Here is a 26,176-nt window from a genome sequence, read left to right on the forward strand (position 1 = left end):
TATCTGAGGATGGTGTTGGCCGGTGTAATCTATAGCTAAAGCTCTGCCGGAGGTGGGTCTTCTGATATCTCCCCAGCAGGTTAGACGTCGCCCACCCCCCTCCCCCCACACCTAATAATTAATGTGTCTATGTGCATCCATTGCTGACCCGGGAGCTCATTCTATTACTGTTGATAAATGCAAGCAGTGAAAGCACTACAGAGAATTATAGTCATCGGACGGGGTTTTATTGAAGGCCCAGTACCGGTATGTGATTAATGGGAAACTGGTTTGAGAATTACTATATTATAATTTCAAGTGGCTAAAATACTGTAGTTTTATTAGGTATTTTGCAGGTTTCTAAATGTGAGATGTTCTGAGGACAATAACGATACTGTATATTTATATAGCAAATACAGTATACTGTAGGTTGCTGCACAAGCAGAATAAAAAAATAATCCCCTCTCACCATAAACTATATATGGTTGATGCAATCATGTCGGTTCTGTTAGATTTATGCAATACCTGTATGTTCATATACAATCCTTAAATGATGCCAGGTAAGGTCTTTTTAGGTATGGATAGAGTACCTAACATGTCATCTTCAGTAGCTATCATCACAGTCGTGCTGCTCACTGAGCAGCAAGTTACACCGACCGCTATCAGGGACTTGCAACACTTCCTGTAGTAGCGGTCGGCCATGTTTTTGCCAGAAATACCAGTTATTCTGGAAAGATCACCAAATTCCAGGAAAAAAACAAGATTTAAAAGGATGGCATTGTGCCAACATGAGATCTTATCTCTGGTAAGGTTTGGACTAAGAGTTACAGCTGCTCAACTGGGATTCGTATTGGGGAAGTGGATCATCAAAGCCTCTATGGAAGCAGATGAGCACCAGACTTTTTGAGGGTAATTCAGACCTGATTGCTAGGAAGCAAATTTTGCACTGCTGCGATCAGATAGTCGCAGCCTACAGGAGGAGTGTATTTTTACTGTGCAAGTGTGCGATCGCATGTGTAGCAGAACTGCACAAACTGATTTTGTGCCGTCTCTGCGCAGCCCAGGACTTACTCAGCCGCTGAGATCACTTCAGCCTGTCCGGGACCGGATTTGACGTCAGACACCCTCCCTTCCAACACTTGGACATGCCTGCGTTTTTCCAGACACGCATAGAAAATGGTTAGTTGCCACCCACAAACACATTCTTCCTGACAATCTCCTTGCAAACGCCTGTGCGATCGGATCTTTCGCACCATTCCGTTGCTGACCGGCGATCCCCGTTGCTGCAGTCCATCGCGCCTGTGTATTGCATTGCATACACATGCGCAGTTCAGACCTGAACGCTCGCTGTGATCAGGCCTGAATTACCCCCTTTGTCTCTACCTTGCGGAGTGAAGAGTGTGGCTAAGCAGCCAGGACAACACTCCAGGAGAACGTGGAGGAAATATCCCTTTACTGTAGGTAAGACTTTTTAGTAGGCTGCTCAGGGCCGGCTCCAGGCCTACTAGCACCCTGTGCGAGAAAATGTAAAAGCGCCCCCTCCCGTACTCTATGCGCGCGCGCTCCTTGAAAAGTGGGTGTGGCCTCCTGAAAAAGTGGGCTGGGTCTCACAACTTCATATTATCACACTACAAATAAATAAATATATTTTCACACCCCCTCTACGCACACAATTAGCAGCATTACACATAACAGCTACAGTAGTGTTCCTTACACACAATGTCTCCAGTATAGTGCCAGCTACACATAATGTCTACAGTAGTGCAGTGCCAGATAGACATGACATGCCCCGCAGCAGTGCCAGCTACACATGACATGCCCCCAGCAGTGCCAGCTACACATGACATGCCCCCCAGCAGTGCCAGACAGACATGATATACCCCCCAGCAGTGCCAGATAGACAGGACATGCCCTGCTGCAGTGCCAGCTACACATGATATGCCCCCCAGCAGTGCCAGCTACACATGATAGTGTTCACTCTAGGATTTTTTTAGGGCAGGGGTGCTGATCACGGGGAGGGCACATTTTGCATTTGGGAGGGCACATATTTAAGTTAGAAGGGCAAAATTATGTACATACTGTAATGCTTGTTGCTCCGTTCAAAATCATGGTGCGTTGCTTCGTGGGGAAGGGGCGCGGCCACATAATAGTGGCAATTCGCATTACACCACACAGTAGTGCAGCTAATACACATTGCACCAGGTAGAACCTCCTATACACACTGCGACAGGTAGAGCACGTTAAGACACTTTGTGCCAGGCAGAGCACGTTAGACACTTTGCGCCAGGCAGAGCATGTTAGACACTTTGCGCCAGGTATTGCACTGAGACATGGGAACACTACATGATATGCCCCCCAGCCGTGCCAGCTAGACACGACATGCCCCCCAGCCGTGCCAGATGCACATGACATGCCCCCCAGCAGTGCCAAATGCACATGACATGCCCCCCCAGCAATGCCAAATGCACATGACATGCCCCCCCAGCAGTGCGAGAAACATAATTGCCCCCACAGTGCCAGATACATAAATGCCCCCCACAGTGCCAGATACATAAATGCCCCCCATAGTGCCAGATACATAAATGCCCCCCACAGTGCCAGATACATAAATGCCCCCCACAGTGCCAGATACATAAATGCCCCCCCCACAGTGCCAAATACATAAATACCCCCCACAGTGCCAGATATATAAATGCCCCCCACAGTGCCAGATATGCCCCCACAGTCCCAGATAGATAAATAACCCCACAGTGCCAGATACATTAATTCCCCCTCATAGTGCCAGATAAATGCCCCCACAGTGCCAGATACATTAATGCCCGATCACAGTGCCAGATAAATTCCACCACAGTGCCAGATACATCAATGCCCCCCCCAGTGCCAGATATGCCCCCACAGACCCAGATAGATACATGACCCCACAGTGCCAGAAATGCCCCCACAGTGCCAGATACATTAATGCCCCCTCACAGTGCACAAATAAATGCCCCCCCACAGTGCCAGATACATTAATGCCCCCCCACAGTGCCAGATAAATGAATGCCCCCCACAGTGCCAGATAAATGCCCCCCACAGTGCCAGATAAATGCCCCCCACAGTGCCAGATAAATGTCCCCCACAGTGCCAGATACATTAATGCCCCCCCAGTGCCAGATATGCCCCCACAGTCCCAGATAGATACATGACCCCACAGTGCCAGAAATGCCCCCACAGTGCCAGATACATTAATGCCCCCTCACAGTGCACAGATAAATGCCCCCACAGTGCCAGATAAATGCCCCCCCCCACAGTGCCAGATAAATGAATGCCCCCCACAGTGCCAGATACATTAATGCCCCCACTGTGCCAGATAAATGCCCCCCACAGTGCCAGATAAATGCCCCCCACAGTGCCACATATGCCCCCAGTACCTGCCGTGCCGAGGGAGGGGGAGTGCTGCTGTGCGCGCCGCTGTCTGACACAGAACTGTGCGCGCTGTGCGGCGCCAGTGTCTGACATCAGACGCCGGCGCCGCATAGCGCACACAGCTCACTAACAAGCGGGAGGACAGCAGGGGAGATCAGGGCCGGCTCCAGGCTCCGACATGGCGGTGCCAGCGCGCGGCGCCCTTTAAGGGTGGCTCCCTGCGCGGCCGCTCGAGTCGAACATGCCTCGAGCCGGCCCTGATTGCTGTACGGCGAAACCTCTGGAACTTGTCATTTCAGTATATACCCTGAGTGAACCAGTTACTTTATTTTAAAAAGCCTGAGTTGTGTTTTAAATCCAACTATCTTTGTCGATGTTATTTCTACTCTCTAAGTAATGAGAAGGTATGTAAATGATGCAGGCGTTGTCTTTTGAATTTAGGCGCGCAACTGTCCCATCTCAGATCCACTGCATTCGGCCGATGATGCGGTATTGGATTACCATAGCAACAATGGATCTGGCCATTGGGCAATTGAGCAATCCTAAAGTTGCTCAGAATGCTTGCCACAACTGCACTGCCTAGGCCAGTGAACCTGTGTCATAACACGCAGTCACTGGCCTCAGGACATGCCTCATAAATGGGGGCGACATGCCCTTGTTTTCTAAAACAGTACCCCTCCATGATCCCAAATGGATAAGGACTGTCAATCACCCAATGTCTGCAGCTGCAGATCAAAGATATCATCAGCCACTTGTGATGCGGCATGCTGGCACTTAAGGCTGCCTTCGGGATGGCCAGTCATCTGGTGCGGTAAAAGAGCAAACATTTATCATTACAGAGATAGGGCCCCTGCAGATCACTAGAGTGATTATTAAAGTACGAATGATAATTATCTTCAGAATAGCACAAGCTAATCCAATCGGCTTAGGTACTGCAATAAAATAAATGTACTTTTGTACCTCTGTGTGTCATTGTGGCAGAAGATAATTACAGATCAAACTGATGTAGAAACTTCCAGGTCAATTAATGAACTATAATTCACAAGCCACTTGTCCCCCACAAGAACTGTCCTGTTTTAGTTACCCTACTTCTGGATCATGACACCATCGCCCTAGAGAACACAATAAATTAGCTGATATGTTGTATTCTCTGAAGCAATTTCATTCAATCCCTGTAACTGAAAGAGAACCACTTTAGCAATGATATTACTCTCAAAAATCTACATCCTAATGTTCTTTAGTTTTAAGTATGCAATTTGAGTGCATTTGCTAATCTATTTTTTGCTGTTCAGGGCACTGTGTGGATTAAATGAGCCCCCTTAACAGCTCTATGTGTCCTCCAAGTTACATATTGAATATCACTACTTAAAAGTATTTGATTGACCCATATACGCAAGCTTCATTTTCCTGTATGCTTGCTCTCTGTAGATGTTAGTATCTGAAGCACTACAGCATTAAGGAATCATTGACATTTTTCCTCTCTCTCTCTACGTTATCCAGGAGTCTCTGCATGTTAGGCTGGATAAAATGCAGTAGTGTGAGAAAACATTGCTACCTCCACATACAGTTTGATGGTGTGCTTGTAAATCCACATGCAATGTAATGATTTCTGTAATTTAGCATAAGATACATAGATTTTATGCTCCTCGGTCATAACCTGATTAAAACTTGGCAGAGCTCTAGATTTTCCAATCATAAGAGTACAGAGGATGTTGAATAAAATGACACTCTGGAGTCAGACTGCAATCAAGATAAAACAGCCCAGGAGGACGCAACACAAAGCTATTCTTGGATCATTCCTATTAGAGATGAGCGGGTTCGGTTTCTCTGAATCCGAACCCGCCAGAACTTCATGTTTTTTTTCACGGGTCCGAGCGACTCGGATCTTCCCGCCTTGCTCGGTTAACCCGAGCGCGCCCGAACGTCATCATGACGCTGTCGGATTCTCGCGAGGCTCGGATTCTATCGCGAGACTCGGATTCTATATAAGGAGCCGCGCGTCGCCGCCATTTTCACACGTGCATTGAGATTGATAGGGAGAGGACGTGGCTGGCGTCCTCTCCATTTAGATTATAAGAGACTGAGAGAGATTTACTGGAGCTGACTAGGAGGAGTACTGTTACTGTAGAAGTGTAGAGACTGAGTGGAGAGAGTTTACTAGTGAGGACAGTGCAGTTTACTTTATAATCCGTTCTCTGCCTGAAAAAAGCGATACACAGCACACAGTGACTCAGTCACATACCATATCTGTGTGCACTGCTCAGGCTCAGGCCAGTGTGCTGCATCATCTATTATCTATATATAATATTATATATATCTGTCTGACTGCTCAGCTCACACAGCTTATAATTGTGGGGGAGACTGGGGAGCACTACTGCAGTGCCAGTTATAGGTTATAGCAGGAGCCAGGAGTACATAATATATTATATAGTGAGTGACCACCAGACACACAGTGCAGTTTATTTAATATATCCGTTCTCTGCCTGAAAAAAGCGATACACACAGTGACTCAGTCAGTCACATACCATATCTGTGTGCACTGCTCAGGCTCAGGCCAGTGTGCTGCATCATCTATCATCTATATATAATATTATATATATCTGTCTGACTGCTCAGCTCACACAGCTTATAATTGTGGGGGAGACTGGGGAGCACTACTGCAGTGCCAGTTATAGGTTATAGCAGGAGCCAGGAGTACATAATATATTATATAGTGAGTGACCACCAGACACACAGTGCAGTTTATTTAATATATCCGTTCTCTGCCTGAAAAAAGCGATACACACAGTGACTCAGTCAGTCACATACCATATCTGTGTGCACTGCTCAGGCTCAGGCCAGTGTGCTGCATCATCTATATATATTATATATCTGTCTGACTGCTCAGCTCACACAGCTTATAATTGTGGGGGAGACTGGGGAGCACTACTGCAGTGCCAGTTATAGGTTATAGCAGGAGCCAGGAGTACATATTATATTAAAATTAAACAGTGCACACTTTTGCTGCAGGAGTGCCACTGCCAGTGTGACTGACCAGTGACCTGACCACACTGACCACCAGTATAGTTAGTAGTATACTTATATTGTGATTGCCTGAAAAAGTTAAACACTCGTCGTGTGACTTCACTTGTGTGTTTTTTTTTTTTTTATTCTATAAAAATAAAACTCATTCTGCTGACAGACAGTGTCCAGCAGGTCCGTCATTATATAATATATAATATATACCTGTCCGGCTGCAGTAGTGATATATATATATTTTTTATATCATTTATCATCCAGTCGCAGCAGACACAGTACGGTAGTTCATGGCTGTGGCTACCTCTGTGTCTCTGCACTCGGCAGGCAGTCCGTCCATAATTGTAATACCACCTAACCGTGGATTTTTTTCATTCTTCTTTATACATACATAGTTACATAGACATCTTCTCTTTATCAACCAGTCTATATTAGCTGCAGACACAGTACAGTACGGTAGTTCACGGCTGTGGCTACCTCTGTGTCTGCACTCGGCAGGCAGTCCATCCATAATTGTATACCACCTAACCGTGGATTTTTTTCAGTCTTCTTTATACATACATAGTTACATAGACATCTTCTCTTTATCAACCAGTCTATATTAGCTGCAGACACAGTACAGTACGGTAGTTCACGGCTGTGGCTACCTCTGTGTCTGCAGTCGGCAGGCAGTCCATAATTGTATACTAGTATCCATCTCCATTGTTTACCTGAGGTGCCTTTTAGTTGTGCCTATTAAAATATGGAGAACAAAAATGTTGAGGTTCCAAAATTAGGGAAAGATCAAGATCCACTTCCACCTCGTGCTGAAGCTGCTGCCACTAGTCATGGCCGAGACGATGAAATGCCAGCAACGTCGTCTGCCAAGGCCGATGCCCAATGTCATAGTACAGAGCATGTCAAATCCAAAACACCAAATATCAGAAAAAAAAGGACTCCAAAACCTAAAATAAAATTGTCGGAGGAGAAGCGTAAACTTGCCAATATGCCATTTACCACACGGAGTGGCAAGGAACGGCTGAGGCCCTGGCCTATGTTCATGGCTAGTGGTTCAGCTTCACATGAGGATGGAAGCACTCAGCCTCTCGCTAGAAAAATGAAAAGACTCAAGCTGGCAAAAGCAGCACAGCAAAGAACTGTGCATTCTTCGAAATCCCAAATCCACAAGGAGAGTCCAATTGTGTCGGTTGCGATGCCTGACCTTCCCAACACTGGACGTGAAGAGCATGCGCCTTCCACCATTTGCACGCCCCCTGCAAGTGCTGGAAGGAGCACCCGCAGTCCAGTTCCTGATAGTCAGATTGAAGATGTCAGTGTTGAAGTACACCAGGATGAGGAGGATATGGGTGTTGCTGGCGCTGGGGAGGAAATTGACCAGGAGGATTCTGATGGTGAGGTGGTTTGTTTAAGTCAGGCACCCGGGGAGACACCTGTTGTCCGTGGGAGGAATATGGCCATTGACATGCCAGGTGAAAATACCAAAAAAATCAGCTCTTCGGTGTGGAGGTATTTCACCAGAAATGCGGACAACAGGTGTCAAGCCGTGTGTTCCCTTTGTCAAGCTGTAATAAGTAGGGGTAAGGACGTTAACCACCTCGGAACATCCTCCCTTATACGTCACCTGCAGCGCATTCATAATAAGTCAGTGACAAGTTCAAAAACTTTGGGTGACAGCGGAAGCAGTCCACTGACCAGTAAATCCCTTCCTCTTGTAACCAAGCTCACGCAAACCACCCCACCAACTCCCTCAGTGTCAATTTCCTCCTTCCCCAGGAATGCCAATAGTCCTGCAGGCCATGTCACTGGCAATTCTGACGAGTCCTCTCCTGCCTGGGATTCCTCCGATGCATCCTTGCGTGTAACGCCTACTGCTGCTGGCGCTGCTGTTGTTGCCGCTGGGAGTCGATGGTCATCCCAGAGGGGAAGTCGTAAGCCCACTTGTACTACTTCCAGTAAGCAATTGACTGTTCAACAGTCCTTTGCGAGGAAGATGAAATATCACAGCAGTCATCCTACTGCAAAGCGGATAACTGAGGCCTTGACAACTATGTTGGTGTTAGACGTGCGTCCGGTATCCGCCGTTAGTTCACAGGGAACTAGACAATTTATTGAGGCAGTGTGCCCCCGTTACCAAATACCATCTAGGTTCCACTTCTCTAGGCAGGCGATACCGAGAATGTACACGGACGTCAGAAAAAGACTCACCAGTGTCCTAAAAAATGCAGTTGTACCCAATGTCCACTTAACCACGGACATGTGGACAAGTGGAGCAGGGCAGGGTCAGGACTATATGACTGTGACAGCCCACTGGGTAGATGTATGGACTCCCGCCGCAAGAACAGCAGCGGCGGCACCAGTAGCAGCATCTCGCAAACGCCAACTCTTTCCTAGGCAGGCTACGCTTTGTATCACCGCTTTCCAGAATACGCACACAGCTGAAAACCTCTTACGGCAACTGAGGAAGATCATCGCGGAATGGCTTACCCCAATTGGACTCTCCTGTGGATTTGTGGCACCGGACAACGCCAGCAATATTGTGTGTGCACTAAATATGGGCAAATTCCAGCACGTCCCATGTTTTGCACATACCTTGAATTTGGTGGTGCAGAATTTTTTTTAAAACGACAGGGGCGTGCAAGAGATGCTGTCGGTGGCCAGAAAAATTGCGGGACACTTTCGGCGTACAGGCACCACGTACAGAAGACTGGAGCACCACCAAAAACTACTGAACCTGCCCTGCCATCATCTGAAGCAAGAAGTGGTAACGAGGTGGAATTCAACCCTCTATATGCTTCAGAGGTTGGAGGAGCAGCAAAAGGCCATTCAAGCCTATACAATTGAGCACGATATAGGAGGTGGAATGCACCTGTCTCAAGTGCAGTGGAGAATGATTTCAACGTTGTGCAAGGTTCTGATGCCCTTTGAACTTGCCACACGTGAAGTCAGTTCAGACACTGCCAGCCTGAGTCAGGTCATTCCCCTCATCAGGCTTTTGCAGAAGAAGCTGGAGGCATTGAAGAAGGAGCTAAAAGGGAGCGATTCCGCTAGGCATGTGGGACTTGTGGATGCAGCCCTTAATTCGCTTAACAAGGATTCACGGGTGGTCAATCTGTTGAAATCAGAGCACTACATTTTGGCCACCGTGCTCGATCCTAGATTTAAAGCCTACCTTGGATCTCTCTTTCCGGCAGACACAGGTCTGCTGGGGTTGAAAGACCTGCTGGTGACAAAATTGTCAAGTCAAGCGGAACGCGACCTGTCAACATCTCCTCCTTCACATTCTCCCGCAACTGGGGGTGCGAGGAAAAGGCTCAGAATTCCGAGCCCACCCGCTGGCGGTGATGCAGGGCAGTCTGGAGCGACTGCTGATGCTGACATCTGGTCCGGACTGAAGGACCTGACAACAATTACGGACATGTCGTCTACTGTCACTGCATATGATTCTCTCAACATTGATAGAATGGTGGAGGATTATATGAGTGACCGCATCCAAGTAGGCACGTCACACAGTCCGTACTTATACTGGCAGGAAAAAGAGGCAATTTGGAGGCCCTTGCACAAACTGGCTTTATTCTACCTAAGTTGCCCTCCCACAAGTGTGTACTCCGAAAGAGTGTTTAGTGCCGCCGCTCACCTTGTCAGCAATCGGCGTACGAGGTTACATCCAGAAAATGTGGAGAAGATGATGTTCATTAAAATGAATTATAATCAATTCCTCCGCGGAGACATTGACCAGCAGCAATTGCCTCCACAAAGTACACAGGGAGCTGAGATGGTGGATTCCAGTGGGGACGAATTGATAATCTGTGAGGAGGGGGATGTACACGGTGATATATCGGAGGGTGAAGATGAGGTGGACATCTTGCCTCTGTAGAGCCAGTTTGTGCAAGGAGAGATTAATTGCTTCTTTTTTGGGGGGGGTCCAAACCAACCCGTCATATCAGTCACAGTCGTGTGGCAGACCCTGTCACTGAAATGATGGGTTGGTTAAAGTGTGCATGTCCTGTTTTGTTTATACAACATAAGGGTGGGTGGGAGGGCCCAAGGACAATTCCATCTTGCACCTCTTTTTTCTTTTCTTTTTCTTTGCATCATGTGCTGATTGGGGAGGGTTTTTTGGAAGGGACATCCTGCGTGACACTGCAGTGCCACTCCTAGATGGGCCCGGTGTTTGTGTCGGCCACTAGGGTCGCTAATCTTACTCACACAGTCAGCTACCTCATTGCGCCTCTTTTTTTCTTTGCGTCATGTGCTGTTTGGGGAGGGTTTTTTGGAAGGGACATCCTGCGTGACACTGCAGTGCCACTCCTAGATGGGCCCGGTGTTTGTGTCGGCCACTAGGGTCGCTAATCTTACTCACACAGCTACCTCATTGCGCCTCTTTTTTTCTTTGCGTCATGTGCTGTTTGGGGAGGGTTTTTTGGAAGGGACATCCTGCGTGACACTGCAGTGCCACTCCTAGATGGGCCCGGTGTTTGTGTCGGCCACTAGGGTCGCTAATCTTACTCACACAGCTACCTCATTGCGCCTCTTTTTTTCTTTGCGTCATGTGCTGTTTGGGGAGGGTTTTTTGGAAGGGCCATCCTGCGTGACACTGCAGTGACACTCCTAGATGGGCCCGGTGTTTGTGTCGGCCACTAGGGTCGCTAATCTTACTCACACAGCTACCTCATTGCGCCTCTTTTTTTCTTTGCGTCATGTGCTGTTTGGGGAGGGTTTTTTGGAAGGGACATCCTGCGTGACACTGCAGTGCCACTCCTAGATGGGCCCGGTGTTTGTGTCGGCCACTAGGGTCGCTAATCTTACTCACACAGCTACCTCATTGCGCCTCTTTTTTTCTTTGCGTCATGTGCTGTTTGGGGAGGGTTTTTTGGAAGGGCCATCCTGCGTGACACTGCAGTGCCACTCCTAGATGGGCCCGGTGTTTGTGTCGGCCACTAGGGTCGCTAATCTTACTCACACAGCTACCTCATTGCGCCTCTTTTTTTCTTTGCGTCATGTGCTGTTTGGGGAGGGTTTTTTGGAAGGGACATCCTGCGTGACACTGCAGTGCCACTCCTAGATGGGCCCGGTGTTTGTGTCGGCCACTAGGGTCGCTTATCTTACTCACACAGCGACCTCGGTGCAAATTTTAGGACTAAAAATAATATTGTGAGGTGTGAGGTATTCAGAATAGACTGAAAATGAGTGTAAATTATGGTTTTTGAGGTTAATAATACTTTGGGATCAAAATGACCCCCAAATTCTATGATTTAAGCTGTTTTTTAGTGTTTTTTTGAAAAAAACACCCGAATCCAAAACACACCCGAATCCGACAAAAAAAATTCGGTGAGGTTTTGCCAAAACGCGTTCGAACCCAAAACACGGCCGCGGAACCGAACCCAAAACCAAAACACAAAACCCGAAAAATTTCAGGCGCTCATCTCTAATTCCTATGTGAAAGCAAATTCTGATGTGAAATACAAGGTAGCGCATTACCATTTGCAGTATGTATCATTTTGATATCTATTTACAAGTACATATACACTAATGTATCCCCCATCCCTATTCCCACTACCACCTGTAATTATTAATAGTGCTGGATTGTATTGTTTTGATTTTGTTATTGAGAGGTCCTAATAAGACTCTAAGTGATCGGCCAGCCTCCTGGGGGTCACACTGATCAGGAAGCCTAGGGAGATGGGTTGTGACCTTAGCACAGGTCACAACCCATCTGTCCGTCTATGCTCCCTCCCGTCCATCCATCTATACCCCCATATGGTGCTCTCTCTGTCCGTTTATCTGTGTATGCCCCCTCCTGTCCATCCGTCTATACCTCCATATGTGCTCTGTCCATCCATGCCTCTATATTGTGCTCCATCTGTCCATGTTTCCTTTAATGCCGCCAACGTCCGTCTATGCCCCATATGGTGCTCTGTCCCTCTGTCTGTCCGCCCATGCCCCCGTCCGTCCATCCCCTGATCATCTGTCTGTCTATGCCTCCACACACCATCCTCTGCTGTAGTCAAGTAGTGTCTCTCCAGCTCGCTCCTTCTCCCTCTCTCTCTCTCCCTAACACTCACTATCACTACTCTCTTTCGCTCTAGCCCTGACACTGTCTCTCCCTCTTTCTCTCATTCCCTCTTTTACCATGAAAACCCTGCCTCTCTTTCTTTCTCTCTCTCTCTCTCCCTCTCTAAGCTGCTCCTCTCTCTCTTTATCTCTCTCTCCCCCTGGAACCCTCTTTCTCCCTCACTCCCCTCTCTCTCCGCCCCTTAAGAGGCATTGTAGTGACAAAGGCTGGCGGGTCAGGAGAGACTTTCCAAGATTTTGCTATGGGGTCCACAAAGTTTTAGTTATCCCCCTGACGGAGTCCATATTAAAAGTAGTGGAGGCCTTATAATTAACAAGTACCCAGAGAAGCGGCTTCAGGTTAAAAGTAAATATTGCATCTTACGTTCATGCTTTCTATATAATTTTGTTCCATTTTTGAGGTTATTTGCTATTCACAATGTAGACCGTTCTGTATATGAAATGGCTTATTCATTCAAAATGTGATTACTTTGCGTCTGCCTGCATTGGCTAACTGATCTGAATTTACCGCAGTAGACTACTTTCTTTGCTAAGTGTGCATTGATGAATTGTGTTAAGCAGCCTCAAACGTTTTCAATGTCACCCGGCTGAGACCACGGTTAGCTCATTAAAGCTGCATCAGTGCAGTATGATTGTGTCCATGTTACTGCAGAAACAAGTGCACTCTCTGGTTATAGAAATCCTTTGTGTCAAACTAGCACAATTCCATTATGATGTTGTCATAAAACTTTCTGGAGCCAATCTCCTATATATTGTCAAGTAATATTTCACTTAAAATGAAGCATTTGAATAGTAAAAAGACAGACGTTAATGTGTACTGTGAGAGACAGCAATAGGGGGAGCCGATGAGGATTTACAACAGTCACTGTACGAAGTCAACACTGTATCATCATGTTAACTGGTATCAATCACTGAGCTCCTTGTAAGGTTGCTGTCATCTACAATTGTGCTGTGTAATGTATCAAATAAAGAAACCCAGAGTGTTAGAACATTTATTAGATGTGATCTGCTCAGTAAAAGAGACATTATTGAATAATTGTCAGGCTCCGTGGCGTTTAGTACAATGCGGAATCAATAACCATGGTACACAGATCACCATAGAATAATCATAGCATTCATAGAAGCAGCAGGTCAGAAATTTCATGTTGATCCAATAAAAGATATGATGTTAATCTGCCAGCCTCTCTCTCTCTCTCTCTCTCTCTCTCTCTCTCTCTCTCTCTCTCTCTCAACATGGCTGTCTCTGCTTGAATCCAATTGCACTAATGATACTTCATAGTTCATACCAAACATGGTATGGCTCACAGGAATAGTACTTCATCAAGTGACAAATAAGGGAATAAACATGTAAACTGTACTGTTAACAATAAGCCTCTCAGGTGATTAAAAAAAATATATGTGGAACTCGCTTTTAATGCAAACTGACATCTCCAAGTTGATAATGAGATGATTTGAAAAATGTTATTATGAATAATGTTGTTTTTTTCCTAGGAAGAACAACGATAATATTATATTTGGTTTTCAAATGTCTGCCGGAGAATTCTGCTGACCGGCATGAAAGAGCATGTAGCGCCATTATGTGACATTTATGTGTTACTGAGCTGAATAATATGGAGAATGTAGCTGGAGAGCTAGTAAATAGACAGTGTTTTTCTACTCCTGCAAATTGTCATGTTAGGTAGGTGCTTCTCTTACGCAGCAGGCACAGAAGGTCTTATTCAGAGGCGGGCGCAAGTGGTGTTCGACTACAGCGGAGCAGAGAAGTTATGGTGAGGCTGAAGGTGGTGGCTTCTCTGATCTGTTGCCTATGTCAGCAGACGCAGCATTGGATCACCATCTCCAACATCATGGTGAGCATCAGACATCTGAACAAGCCATAGGTTGCATAGAGTGTCCACTGGAAGTAGGCTACCGAAGCCAGCGACTCTGCATTTTAAGACAAAGCCGCTATCTTTAGCTGGAAACATGCCATTGCATGTTTGGGGTCTTGAGGACCGAGTTTGAGAACCTATGATACATATTTGAATGAGTTATTGAGACTAGTGATGTGATTGAGCAGTAATGTGCAGAAGTTCAGTCAAGCACACAGAAAAAAGCATATACTGTAGTTAAAGTCTCTCAATGGTTAATGTCTTATACCCCCGCATTGCGGTGTGACCGTACCTGAGTAGAAATGGTATTCCAATATGCGATGATGTGCTGAGGTACAGTCATGCAAATAGCGACTTGCTAAAGTGTCCTTCAAGGGCAAGCTAGTTGTGCGGAACCCGGCCAGTGTGATCAGCTCTGTGTGTCTGATGACACACAAGCTGATCACCCTAAAAAACATACTTACCTGTCCCAGAAGCTGATGATTGGTGCTACGGTGAGCGCTGCCGAGCACCGGGTCCTCCTGCTGTGACCCCTGTGCAGTAAAGTGATGCTGCAAAGCAGCAGCTCACTTTACAGCACCAGGGGGTGCATACACAGCAGCAGGATCTAGTACCCGGCAGCCTCCTGGAGCAGCGGACACCGGTTCCTGGTACTGGTAAGTTTAAATCCATGGGGGGCTCTTTTGCGGTGCGCGGGCAGTTGCGACAGGTGGGGGGGATCCTGGCGGTGGCGTATGCGCAGCAGGACATCAGGGCATTTTTTACAAAAAATACCCCGATGATGCTGTGGAGAGACATCGCAGGGACAGAACTCTGTCCCTGCATGCGATAATTGATACATCCATGCGATGTACTCAATTATCGCAGTGCGAGTTTGTCCGATATTATCACCTGTCATCCACATCATCAGATGCGGATGGTGATAAATCGGCCCCTAGGACTGAGAGCATCACTCGTGTCCAGTTGTTGCAAATGCACTGTGTAGCCAGCCAAGCAGGTCAGAGATGAGACCAGGGAAAGCTGCATCTGCTGCAAGGGTTTCTTATGCTCTGACTCGTGCTACAAGCATTTACAGTATGAGACTGCAACATGTAAACCAAGGATTTATGAGACTGCAAGGATGCAAGGATTTATCAGACTGCGGCCCATGCTGCAAGGATTAATAAGACTGCGACCAGTGCTACAAGAATTTATGAGACTGCGACCAAACCTGCCAGAATTTATGAGACGGCAAACAGTGCTGCAAAGATATATGAGACTGTGGCCAGAGCTGCAAGGTTTTATGAGACTACGACCAGAACTGCAAGGATTTATGAGGCTGCGACCAGAGCTGCCAGAATTTATGAGACTACGACCAGATCTTGAAGGCTGCAAGTAATAATCACAAGAAATACAGCTAAATAAAAAGTTAAGTACAGACCTGAGTGTATGTTTAGCTTTTTAGGAAGGATATAGGGGTCTATTCATTATCGCTTAATTTCTACAAAATTAAAATTTGCATTTTTACCTACTTCTATAGAAATGATGTTTGGGGACCATACGTTATAAAGGTAGCACAGGAGATAACATGGATATCTCATGCTTACCTTTCAGTCCCGATCTGGCCATGAATCTTGGAAAAACTACGTTTAGTGCCTGACAGCGGGACCCTTCGCCACCTTCAGGTGATTTCCGGACCCCACTCCCTTGTATAGGAAGGAAGTCTGTGTTACAAAAATTTCTCTCTCCGGCCCTATTCCACTCCCTCCGCTTATTAATGTGGCTTTTTCATGTGCATGCATGAACCCCAGGTCACCCCTGCGCAGGGTCGGACTGTCCCACAGGGGAAAACCCCCGGTAGGACCCACTGCCTGTGGGCCACCTTCTCCTCAAGGGATCAACTTCCTGACTATGCACTTGAATTATACATATGTTTATCATGCTTGCACTAGTGGTATTTACTATATATATATTCATCAAGGGGCCCAGAACATGTACTCTCTAATGGCTAGCCAAAATCTCTGGGGTGGATGACCACACCCCTAAACATGGGCCCCTACTACTGGATCTCCCCGGTGGGCCCTTCATGCCCCAGTCCGACACTACCCTTGCGCACTAGAACTGTCGGGTCAGGCTCACAGTACTAAGTTTCACTGCTCAAAAGTAATGGTGATAGGTATCGCGGGGAGAGCTGATCTTCTTTGAGCATACAAACTCATGGTTCATAGTTGCCTACACTGCCGGAAATTACAGGAGATTTCAGATTTTTCCAGTAGTAGACGGATCTCCTGCATTCTGCTGCTTGCTAGTGAAGCGGATAGGATGATGAGATAATCCTCACTATGGAGGAGGTGGGGCTAAATGCTGAGAATCTCAGTATTTTCCTTGCTGAGGGCGGGGCCTTGTGAGAAAAGAACCCGGACACGCCTCCTAAAGTGGCTAACAGCGTCTCCTCTCCGGGTTGGAGACACAAAATTTGGCAAGTACTGTATGTCATGAGTGTTTACCACTCCACTGAAGTATAATCAGCCATGTACAGAATACATAATTGCTGACTTCCTGGCTGCTCTCTGTGGGAGAGAGCAGTTAGGTCGGCTCAGCGAGAAAGGGGTGGTATGATGGTGATGGCGTCACAGGGGGCGTGGTCAGGGCCGGTTCTAGCCCTTTTTGTGCCCCGGGCAGGAAATAGGGGCGTGGCTTCATACAGGGGGCGTGGTCAGTTACACCCCCTGTAGAGTAGCTTCACAAAGGGAGACTAGACGCGTAGCATCTAGTTCCCTTCACAGCGGGAGCAGCGGGGGGCACAGCAGTAGCGGATCTTGCCATGGTGCGGCGCCCTCCGGATGGCGCCGGCACCCTCCGGAAGATGGCACCCCGGGCAAAAGTCCTGCTTGCCCGTGGCAAGATCCGCTACTGGGCGTGGTGGAGATAAGGGGCAGTGCAGGAGTGAGGCGGCCATGACATGTCATTGTAGCCACGCCCCTTCTATTCCTGGGTTGAATTTAATGTGCAGCCAGTGTAGCAATATGGGGGTAGAAAGAAAATCTTGAAACAGTCATGGGTTAATAACTACAAACGAGAAGTAGAATTATGTATAAGGATAAAAGTATTTGGAACTAGTATGAGTATGAGGTCGGTCTGGCATGCTAGGCTGATAATTACCCATTCTACAAACACAATTTAGGCAGAGAAAGACTTCAAAGTACAGCGTATTATGCTGACTGTGAGTCGGATGCAAAACTGATATTCCCGCAAATGGTGACAAACATGCATCCCACAGTTTGCACGTAGAGTCGCAGGAGAGATTGAGACATGGAATTATATTGGGTGTCACTGGGCAGTGAGTGGCAGGTTTCAGACGCGCATGTCCCGGACTTTTAACAGAAATGGTTGTGAACTGAGACGCTTAAACACTCACACTGGAGGCCATACTCTGCCGGAGACTCTGCACCACTGCATACTCTGCCGGAGACTCTGCACCACTGCATACTCTGCCGGAGACTCTGCACCACTGCATACTCTAAAAAACAAGAGGGGAAAAGGGACTGGGGATGTAGGCCGCACAGGAAAAATTGTTTTACAAATTATAATTACCTCAGAGAAACTGACACTCTTGGGATATTACTTTCCCTTTTATTAATCAATTGTATACCTATAACCTATTGGTATAATGGTTACAATAAATTATGACGGTCAGTGGTGCTCCCAAGGGTATAGAGACACAAATCATAAAAATGACCACAAGGAAGACCAAAAAAACCCTGGTTGGAAGCACTCTTGTCTGAGGTAACGAAGCAAAGATTTTTTGAAAAAAAGATACTGATGAAGAATTGTTATAAATATTAAGATTACAAATTTTATTTGGTATACCTTAAAAATAATTTATATAACATCCATATGAATGAACTAATAAATATGTGATCTTCTTGCAAAAATATGTAAAAAAATGTGTATGGTCTGATCTAAATGACCTCAGTCAAAGACAGTTAATTCTATTTGAGTCCGTCTGTGTAATAATTCCCTTCTCATAAATATAAGAAAATATATCAAAATTTTGATAGTGTGACCATCATCTTTATCATATATGTGCCCATGTATGAATTCTCAGGGCAGTAGTTTTGAATCATAGGTCACTGGAGGGATTGTTTTGAGTTGGGTCACTTATGTATCAGCGTGTGGCCCAGTTAACGTGGAGAAAGTGTCTGTGTAGTGGTTTCTTTCAAGACATAACAAATCAGGGCATTCCATCAATAGGACAGAAAGAATGGTACCACCTGTATAAAGAGACAAGGAGTTAAGGTTTATGTTGATTCACCTACATAAATAATGAGAGAATACAAGGCACCCGTATCATAACCAAATTGCCCCGTGTACTCTATCCCAGTTGTTTATAGGTTAATCACCCAAGGAGGGAAAAGATCAAATTACCTTAAGAAAGGATCATATAGGTTATTATATAGAGGTACGAGGTGCATGGGCTTTCAATTCCAGCAATCTATCAGGCAATCCGCCTGCTGGATTTAAGAGAGGAGATGTTGAGGCAGAAACGCTCAGGCAATTGTCTGATTGATAAATTGCTTTGTCTTAACAATTAGATAATGGTTCTCCAAAAGTAAATTTACCTTAATTATCCACAACTGAGTATTCCTATGTCTCAGAGGCAAATCCTTTCTGTGAAGAACCCTGGACGTATCACTCCAGATCTCCTTGTCGTGATTTCTTTCACATATATCCCATAATTTTGAGCAAGAATCCTGACAGAGGTATGGGGCACGATTGCCTCAGTTATTTGGTCAATGACTATCAAATGGTTAATTCAGCAACAAACTGATAATTTCAAATGCTGAAGTACAGAAAGTTGTTATTTACAACCATGTCCAAACGGAAGTATGAGGCACCAATCCCTCGATTCCTTTTAAAAGTTATCAGATGATCTCAAATACATGACAGAGGTGTACAGCATACAAAGTTTTAGTTCTTTTTGACTAATACCAAGTGGTTAGATGTCAGAGGTATGAGGCACCAATACCTCAGTTTTTATCAATGTCAAAAATGATTTTATTACTTGACAGAGGTCACTGACCCAAAAACTTCTGGTCTTACCAGCAGCTACTGGTGCATCTCGCTAGTTTATAACCATGATATGTTAAGCACATAGAGGTATAAAAGAGTGGCCAAGGTATAGGCAAACCTCCCTTCTGCTGTTCTCCCGTCTTGCCAGCAGGTATAGGACGAGGAATGAGAGAGGGTAGGTGCATCCAAATTGGCCAGAAAGAAGAGAAAGAGGAGGTATCAAGCAAAGAGACTCAGGCAGGTATTCCCTGGTGCCTTATAACAGGTAGTGCAGAGATTTAAACCTGCACATTTGTCTCTGATGCGGTACACTCCAGAAAGGTCAATTGAAATTATAATTACTATTAATTCTAGTCAATATCAACCAGGATGCATGATAATATACTTCTTCTCTCTTTACCCTAATCTCCTCCCATATATACCCCGACACAAGAAAGAATATTGAAAATTGAAACAATTGGAAAAAATTATAAATGAATGGATGAATATCTTCACAATGCCTGACAAAAACCGTTTGTCATGTAATAATCAGCTGTTCTCTCTAATGCAGTATTGCTGCTACTGCCAGTGTAGGTAACCACTGTTCTCATTTGCTAATTATGGCAATGGGTAACTCCCAAAGGCTCATGAGCATGTCATAATGAGCTGTTTTCTCTGATGCAATATTGCTGCTACTGCCAGTGCTTGTAGCTAATGTTGATACTTGTCAGAAATGTTATATGTATCAAAATGGTATGATACATCTATCAAAAGACATGTAGCTATTTTCAAAATAACACCTCAATTTGTATCCTCATAATTATTGTCCTGATCTTTTAAGGTGGAAACAAGAAATTTAATTGTCACGTATAAATTGTAATTGTATTTTTTCACTGGCCACCACTCTGTAAATATAATTACCACTCCCGGGACAAGGTGCGGAGGAAAAGGGGGAAATGTCACCCCAGAGTTTCACATGTAGACGGCTATACTCGCGGATAATCCCCGCCGTCTGTCACCGCGCGGCGTCCCGTTCTCCTGCGGCCGCTCTGGCCAGCGACAGGCCGATACCTCCTCCGTTCCCAGCTGCCACACTGCTGTTCCACTGACGGACCGGTGGGTCACGTGTGCGCACCACGTGACTCACCCTCTAGAAGACCTGACGTACGTTTCACAAGGCTTGGTCTTCCTTGTGGTCATTTTTATGATCCACTGCATACTCTGCCGGAGACTCTGCACCTAGCATGGATCTGCAGCAAGCTACAATGGTGCTTCCTATGGCTGCATCTAAAGACACACCGAGCAGGATTGTTGCGCCTGAGAAGACCCACAATGTGAGAATCCCAATCCCTATATACAGGTGTACACAAGAGTAGGGCTATTACTGGCATTAGCATAAAGTTGCAGACACAACTACAGAAAAAGCACACACATGGACGCTGCTGTGATCCAACTCAGAATCAGCCCCTCTATGGGAATATAACACACCCTATGGAAATATAACCTATGGGAATATAACACATGCACATTACCCCTCTAGGCACCGTATCCAGTCTGTAGGTTGACAGTTAATAGATCGACTACTAATGTTCGACATGCATTAGGACGACATGGTCAAAAGATTGACAGGTTCAAATGGTTGACATGACAATGGTCGACAACTTTTTAAGGGTTTCTTGCAATTTTTTCAACTTTTACATACTTTATCATCCCCGTGGACTATGATTGGGAATAGTAACCTCTGCTGCACGAGGGGATGAAGTACACTAATTGGGGTTCCCTGTGCTTTGATGGCAAAAACATAACCTTTTCTGTGCCGATCATTTTCCATGTCGACCTTTTCATGTGACCTTTAGTACCTTTCTAACTTTTACCTGTCAACCTAATGACCCTGTTGACCTTTTGACCATGTCGACTATATAGGGTTGACCTATTGTCTGTCAACATTATTAGGGTGACCTAATTATCCTTACCCCATACCTCCCAACATCAGCTGCTCCCAAAACAGGACCCCCTCACGTGACGAAGATGAGCGCACCCGAAAGGTGGCGTGTCTTGTGGGAGAGCTCATGATTGCGAGCCACGCCTCTAGTTTTCATCATTTAGGGGGCACACCCAGTGCTCTGTGAGCTGCTGACATGCCCCTAGTCCCTCTGTCCCCCGTGAATAGACGCTGTGCGCATGCATACGGTGTGTATTCACGGCTCCAGAGTAGCGAGTGACAGAAGCCTCCCAAGTGCCGCCATCCCCCCACCCTCCACCGCGGGACACTGCTGCCCATGGGTGGGACAATCTCAAAAAACGTGACTGTCCGGTAAAAATCGGGACAGTTAGGAGGTATGATATCCCTAGGCACTTTCATGATGCACTCCAATTCAAAGAATTTGTGAAGTACTGGACGAGTGACCCATGGAAGGAGAGACAATTCAGCATCAAAGACCATCAGCAGTCATGTATTCTAGTACTAACAAACTATTATTAGAGAAAAGTCCAATTCCTGGCATAAAAAAAGTTTTATTCTGCTAATGTTTGGGATTCTTCATATCTATGACCCCTTCCCTGCCAGTGATGCCCGCTTTCAGTGCCCTTGGACAGTGCAACTCCACCAGTGGTTTTGAACACTCCACCATCAGCGTATCATCGTGTGCACCATCGACACTTGCACCAGCCTACGGCAGGCACAGTATCTTCTAAAAATGCCTAGAATCATGCCCTCTGTGGCTGTGGATCTGTAGACGCGTTCACTACATGCCTGTGACATTCCCATAATGCACCCGTGAGACTGGCTCTTTTTTGCATTCACTTCAGGCCACCTCTCAGTCATCGCCCAGGAGTGTTTTGCCACAACTATTCTGGCATTTTGCAATCTGGCCCTGGTTTACCCCTTCCACGATTATATTTTAGTCTATAGAAAACTGTAATATACATATACACGCAACAACAACAAAATAGAACAAATATCATGATATATTACAGTCATTTACGCTTAATTTATCATACCAAGATTCCTGGGGATACTGTACAATAAAACGTATCTCTTTGAAAGTACAGTATGTTGTGTAGTCTTATTAAGGCTTATATAGGCTACTGAGAATGATTACACTGTCAGACTGGAGGCTCCATAAGATAGAAGGTACTGTACTCTGCGGCAATTAAGAGTTGTTTTTACATCGTTCAAATCAGCTCTGTTAAAAATGTAAAACTAATAAAATATTGAACATTACTACAAAGAAATAATGGGTAGCAAATATAATCAAAATACCACATTTATATACAGAAGGGAAATATTAGGGAAAAACATAGCAAAAATAACAACACCTATAATTACCTCTCTGGCTTATAAAATAACATGCACAGACGGGCTAATGTGATCATTTCTAAACCGATTACTCCCTCGAGAGCAGGTAAATAACTCAAGTACAGAATTATTTGTTAATACTCTAATACAATGCAACTGTCTTAGCATAATCCTTCTAATCACCCAAGGAAGGTAACAAGACGCTCTGACAACTGCTAACACAAAATATCCATGTACGTACACATGCTACTTATGTCCAGACATTCAATCCTTCTCATTATATGGACAGAGAACATAGAAGCAGTGGTGAGAGATTATGGGGTATATTTATTAACTGTATATTTACGTAAAAAAAGTTCACACTTCACATTATTTTAGTATCACTTAAATGTATTAAAGGGCTTTTGGAGCAGTTTTCAGGAAACAAAAAAAATTGTCAAAAAAACCCACGACATCACTGCAATATGCAGCATTTAGCACAGTTTTCTCTGCTATGCGGGGACCGGGAGGGGGGGGCAGAGGCGTGGTGCTGGGTTGGATAGTGGCAACGGGGTGGGGAAGGGGGGACCAGGCGACTCCTATGTGCAGCAGGACCTCATTTCCAATAAGGTAGTCCCACCACTGGCAGTTGGGTGGACACTATCTCATGTAGGAGAGGGGATCCTACACACTAGAAGAGGATTTAGGGGAACATTTATCAAGCTACTTCTATCCATGAAATTACTGTTTTCACATGTTTCAAGACAGAATTAAGTATCACTATTATTTAACAAGATAGAAAGCAGTCCCCTGGGGCAGGCCAACATCTCTGGAGTGATGCAACGGGGGTTTTCTGTGTCCCCTTTCAGAGAGGCCACGCCCCTGGATTGATTGAAAGCAGGATTTCCTATAAGACCACACCCCCTTTAGGATAGGACACACCTATTTTGGACCCACGCATATTTGCCATGGGAGGGATCTAAAGTAAGCACCAGGTGTCTCCACCAAGACCAGTGATGCCTCTGCACACAGGCTATTTCACAGGCCATAGTGATCAGGCAGCCCGCAGCACACCCTCCCCCCCACTCACACACACACACAACCGGCGGCTTGACTACACAATGGAAACAGCAGCCGCGGCTTCTCTCTCCTGTGTCCCGATCACTGTGGCCAGCAGTAATTGGGCAGCGTGGTAGCACCATTTCTTGTCTGCGCAGTCTCAAGTAAGAGAGTGTGAGTGAGAGGTTGGGGGGGGTGTGTGTGTGTGTGTGTGTGTGTGTGTGTGTGTGTGTGTGTGTGTGTTTCTGTGTGTAAGTGTGTGTGTTTGTGCCTCTATCTGTCTCTGTGTGTGTGTATATTGGAACCACATCCTGCTGTGTCACAGACCCGTCCCCGCTGCTACGCTAACATAGTAATTTTTTCTTCTTTTATTAAAGTATACAACACTTCTTTTTTTTCAAAATTTTCCCCAAAAATAGTCTCCAGAATAGTAAATAGTCCCCAAAATAGTAGATTTTATTTTTATGATCAAGTTTAATTGCCCCAGTCCTCTTAAGGACTCACTCCCTTTTAGTGACCACGCTCCCTTTACCTCCACGCATACAACAATACACCCTGGAGTGAACACTAAGGGGGAGATTCAAATGTTTGAAAAGTTAGTTGGGAGTCTTGTTTTTTCCTATCTAATAGACAAGAAAAAACAAACACCCAACCGACTTTTCAAACACTTGAATTCCACCCTTTGGGGCCCATTTATCCATACGTCCCAACATTACCCTCTCCAGGAGGGACACACTGCTCTGCTTCTGGACTTTTCTCTTAATTTATGATTGCCATCACCTGTGCTGAACAGGTTAATGGATAAGAAAGGTGTTTCAGCACAGGTGATGGCAATTATAAATTAAGAGGAAAGTCCAGCAGCAGAGCATTCTGTCCCTCCTGGAGAGGGTCATGTTGGGAGATATGATTTATCAACGAGTTTTATCATATGCAACGAGTTTTAAAACTTGTTGCGTATGATAAATGGTGCTCCAGCCGATCAGCTCCAAACTGATGTGTTTGAGAAATGACAGTTGGAAGCTTATTGGCTGGAGCACTATTTATCATACGTGACGAGTTTTAAAACTCATTGCATATGATAAACATCATTGATAAATGGGCTCCCATAATTGACCATGGGGCCAGATGTATCTGGTTCACAGTTCCCATATATCAAAAGGTGAAATCTTGATGTTAGAGCAACCTGAGCAAAGAAGGAGTTAATGTGTTGCATACACTGATATATGCTGGGAAAAAGAGTTGTACACCTGTTCTTCTGGGTCACACAAAGCCCCTATAATCCCCAGCTCCCATACAAGCCAGCTGACCTTTAGTTGGGAATACCTTAGCTTGATTGCACAGAAAAAGTTTGAATCCCGGAGTCTGAGAAGGTTGTAGCTACTCATCCCACATGGTCCGTGCCTACACCTATGCAACACAATGTAATCTTTACAGAGATTTTCCAACAAATTCAAAGGTGTCTCACGAGGTTTGTGTTTGTACATTGAAACAACACATCCCTCCCCTTCTTGCGGGGATCCTGATATAAATCAATACATCCCTAACCCTCTCAGCCCTTCTTCCACATCCTAATTAGCAATGGAGTTCCTGAGAAGGGAAAGTGTGGCTTTTGCTTGTCTCTTTACAATTCAGTGATCTGATGAAACTGAACCTGAAGTACCTTATTGCCATGCCAATCACGCACCACTTCAGCACTTATGATATGTCTGAAGCCAGAGATCTTGTATAAACGTTCCTGCACATTTGGATCAATAAAGTTACGCATTTTGAATGTATGTATGAGGATGTGGATAATCAGGCATGCCAGAGTTGCTGCAAAATGTATATTTCTCTCATTCTGGTCACTCCCTTCTATGAAACTATCTGGTTCCGTGCCTCAAGACATATAGTAGCCCATTATTCTATGTTGAATATTGCTCAATCAGTTGTATTTACCAAATGTCATGAAAGCTCTAGTATGTAATATTATAGGTCATTATGTGCTATAGTTAGGGTGGTGTTGGGAATGCACTAAAATCTGCTATTAAGGAGGGTATTTCTGTCTATAGAGGGCATTACATGAATAGTGGGGAGATGTATTAAACCTTGGAGAGAGATACAGGGGAGAGAGATAAAGTATTAACCAATCAGCTCCTGTCATTTTTTTTTTTATTTTTTTTCAAACACAGCATGAAACATGACATTTAGAAGATGACCGGGTGGTATTTTATCTCTCTCCATGTTATCGATCTGCATGGGTTAATACTAGAGATGAGCGGGTTCGGTTCCTCTGAATCCGAACCCGCCCGAACTTCAGGTTTTTTACACGGGTCCGAGCAGGCTCGGATCTTCCCGCCTTGCTCGGCTAACCCGAGCGCGCCCGAACGTCATCATCACGCTGTCGGATTCTCGCGAGGCTCGGATTCTATCGCGAGACTCGGATTCTATATAAGGAGCCGCGCGTCGCCGCCATTTTCACACGTGCATT

The 26,176-nt window shown here is 45.5% G+C and overlaps 1 protein-coding gene across 3 annotated transcripts in view; it reads right to left on the minus strand.

Moving 5' to 3' along the window:
* RTN4RL1 (reticulon 4 receptor like 1) overlaps positions 1-26,176 on the minus strand; it is a 218,614-nt gene that overhangs the window by 10,621 nt on the left and 181,817 nt on the right. Inside the window, exon 1 of one of the 3 annotated variants that reach the window (XM_063956117.1) lies at positions 17,740-17,837. The exons of 1 other annotated variant lie outside the window; for it this stretch is intronic. In XM_063956117.1, the coding sequence (XP_063812187.1) occupies positions 17,740-17,809 (70 nt within the window). In that variant the 5' untranslated portion in view covers positions 17,810-17,837. Of the gene's footprint in view, positions 1-17,739; positions 17,838-25,369; positions 25,442-26,176 lie in introns of those variants that run through there. One more of the 3 variants, XM_063956119.1, reaches the window with a different exon arrangement.

The sequence above is a fragment of the Pseudophryne corroboree genome, chromosome 2 (genome assembly GCF_028390025.1).
Source record: "Pseudophryne corroboree isolate aPseCor3 chromosome 2, aPseCor3.hap2, whole genome shotgun sequence".
Lineage (NCBI taxonomy): Eukaryota > Metazoa > Chordata > Amphibia > Anura > Myobatrachidae > Pseudophryne > Pseudophryne corroboree.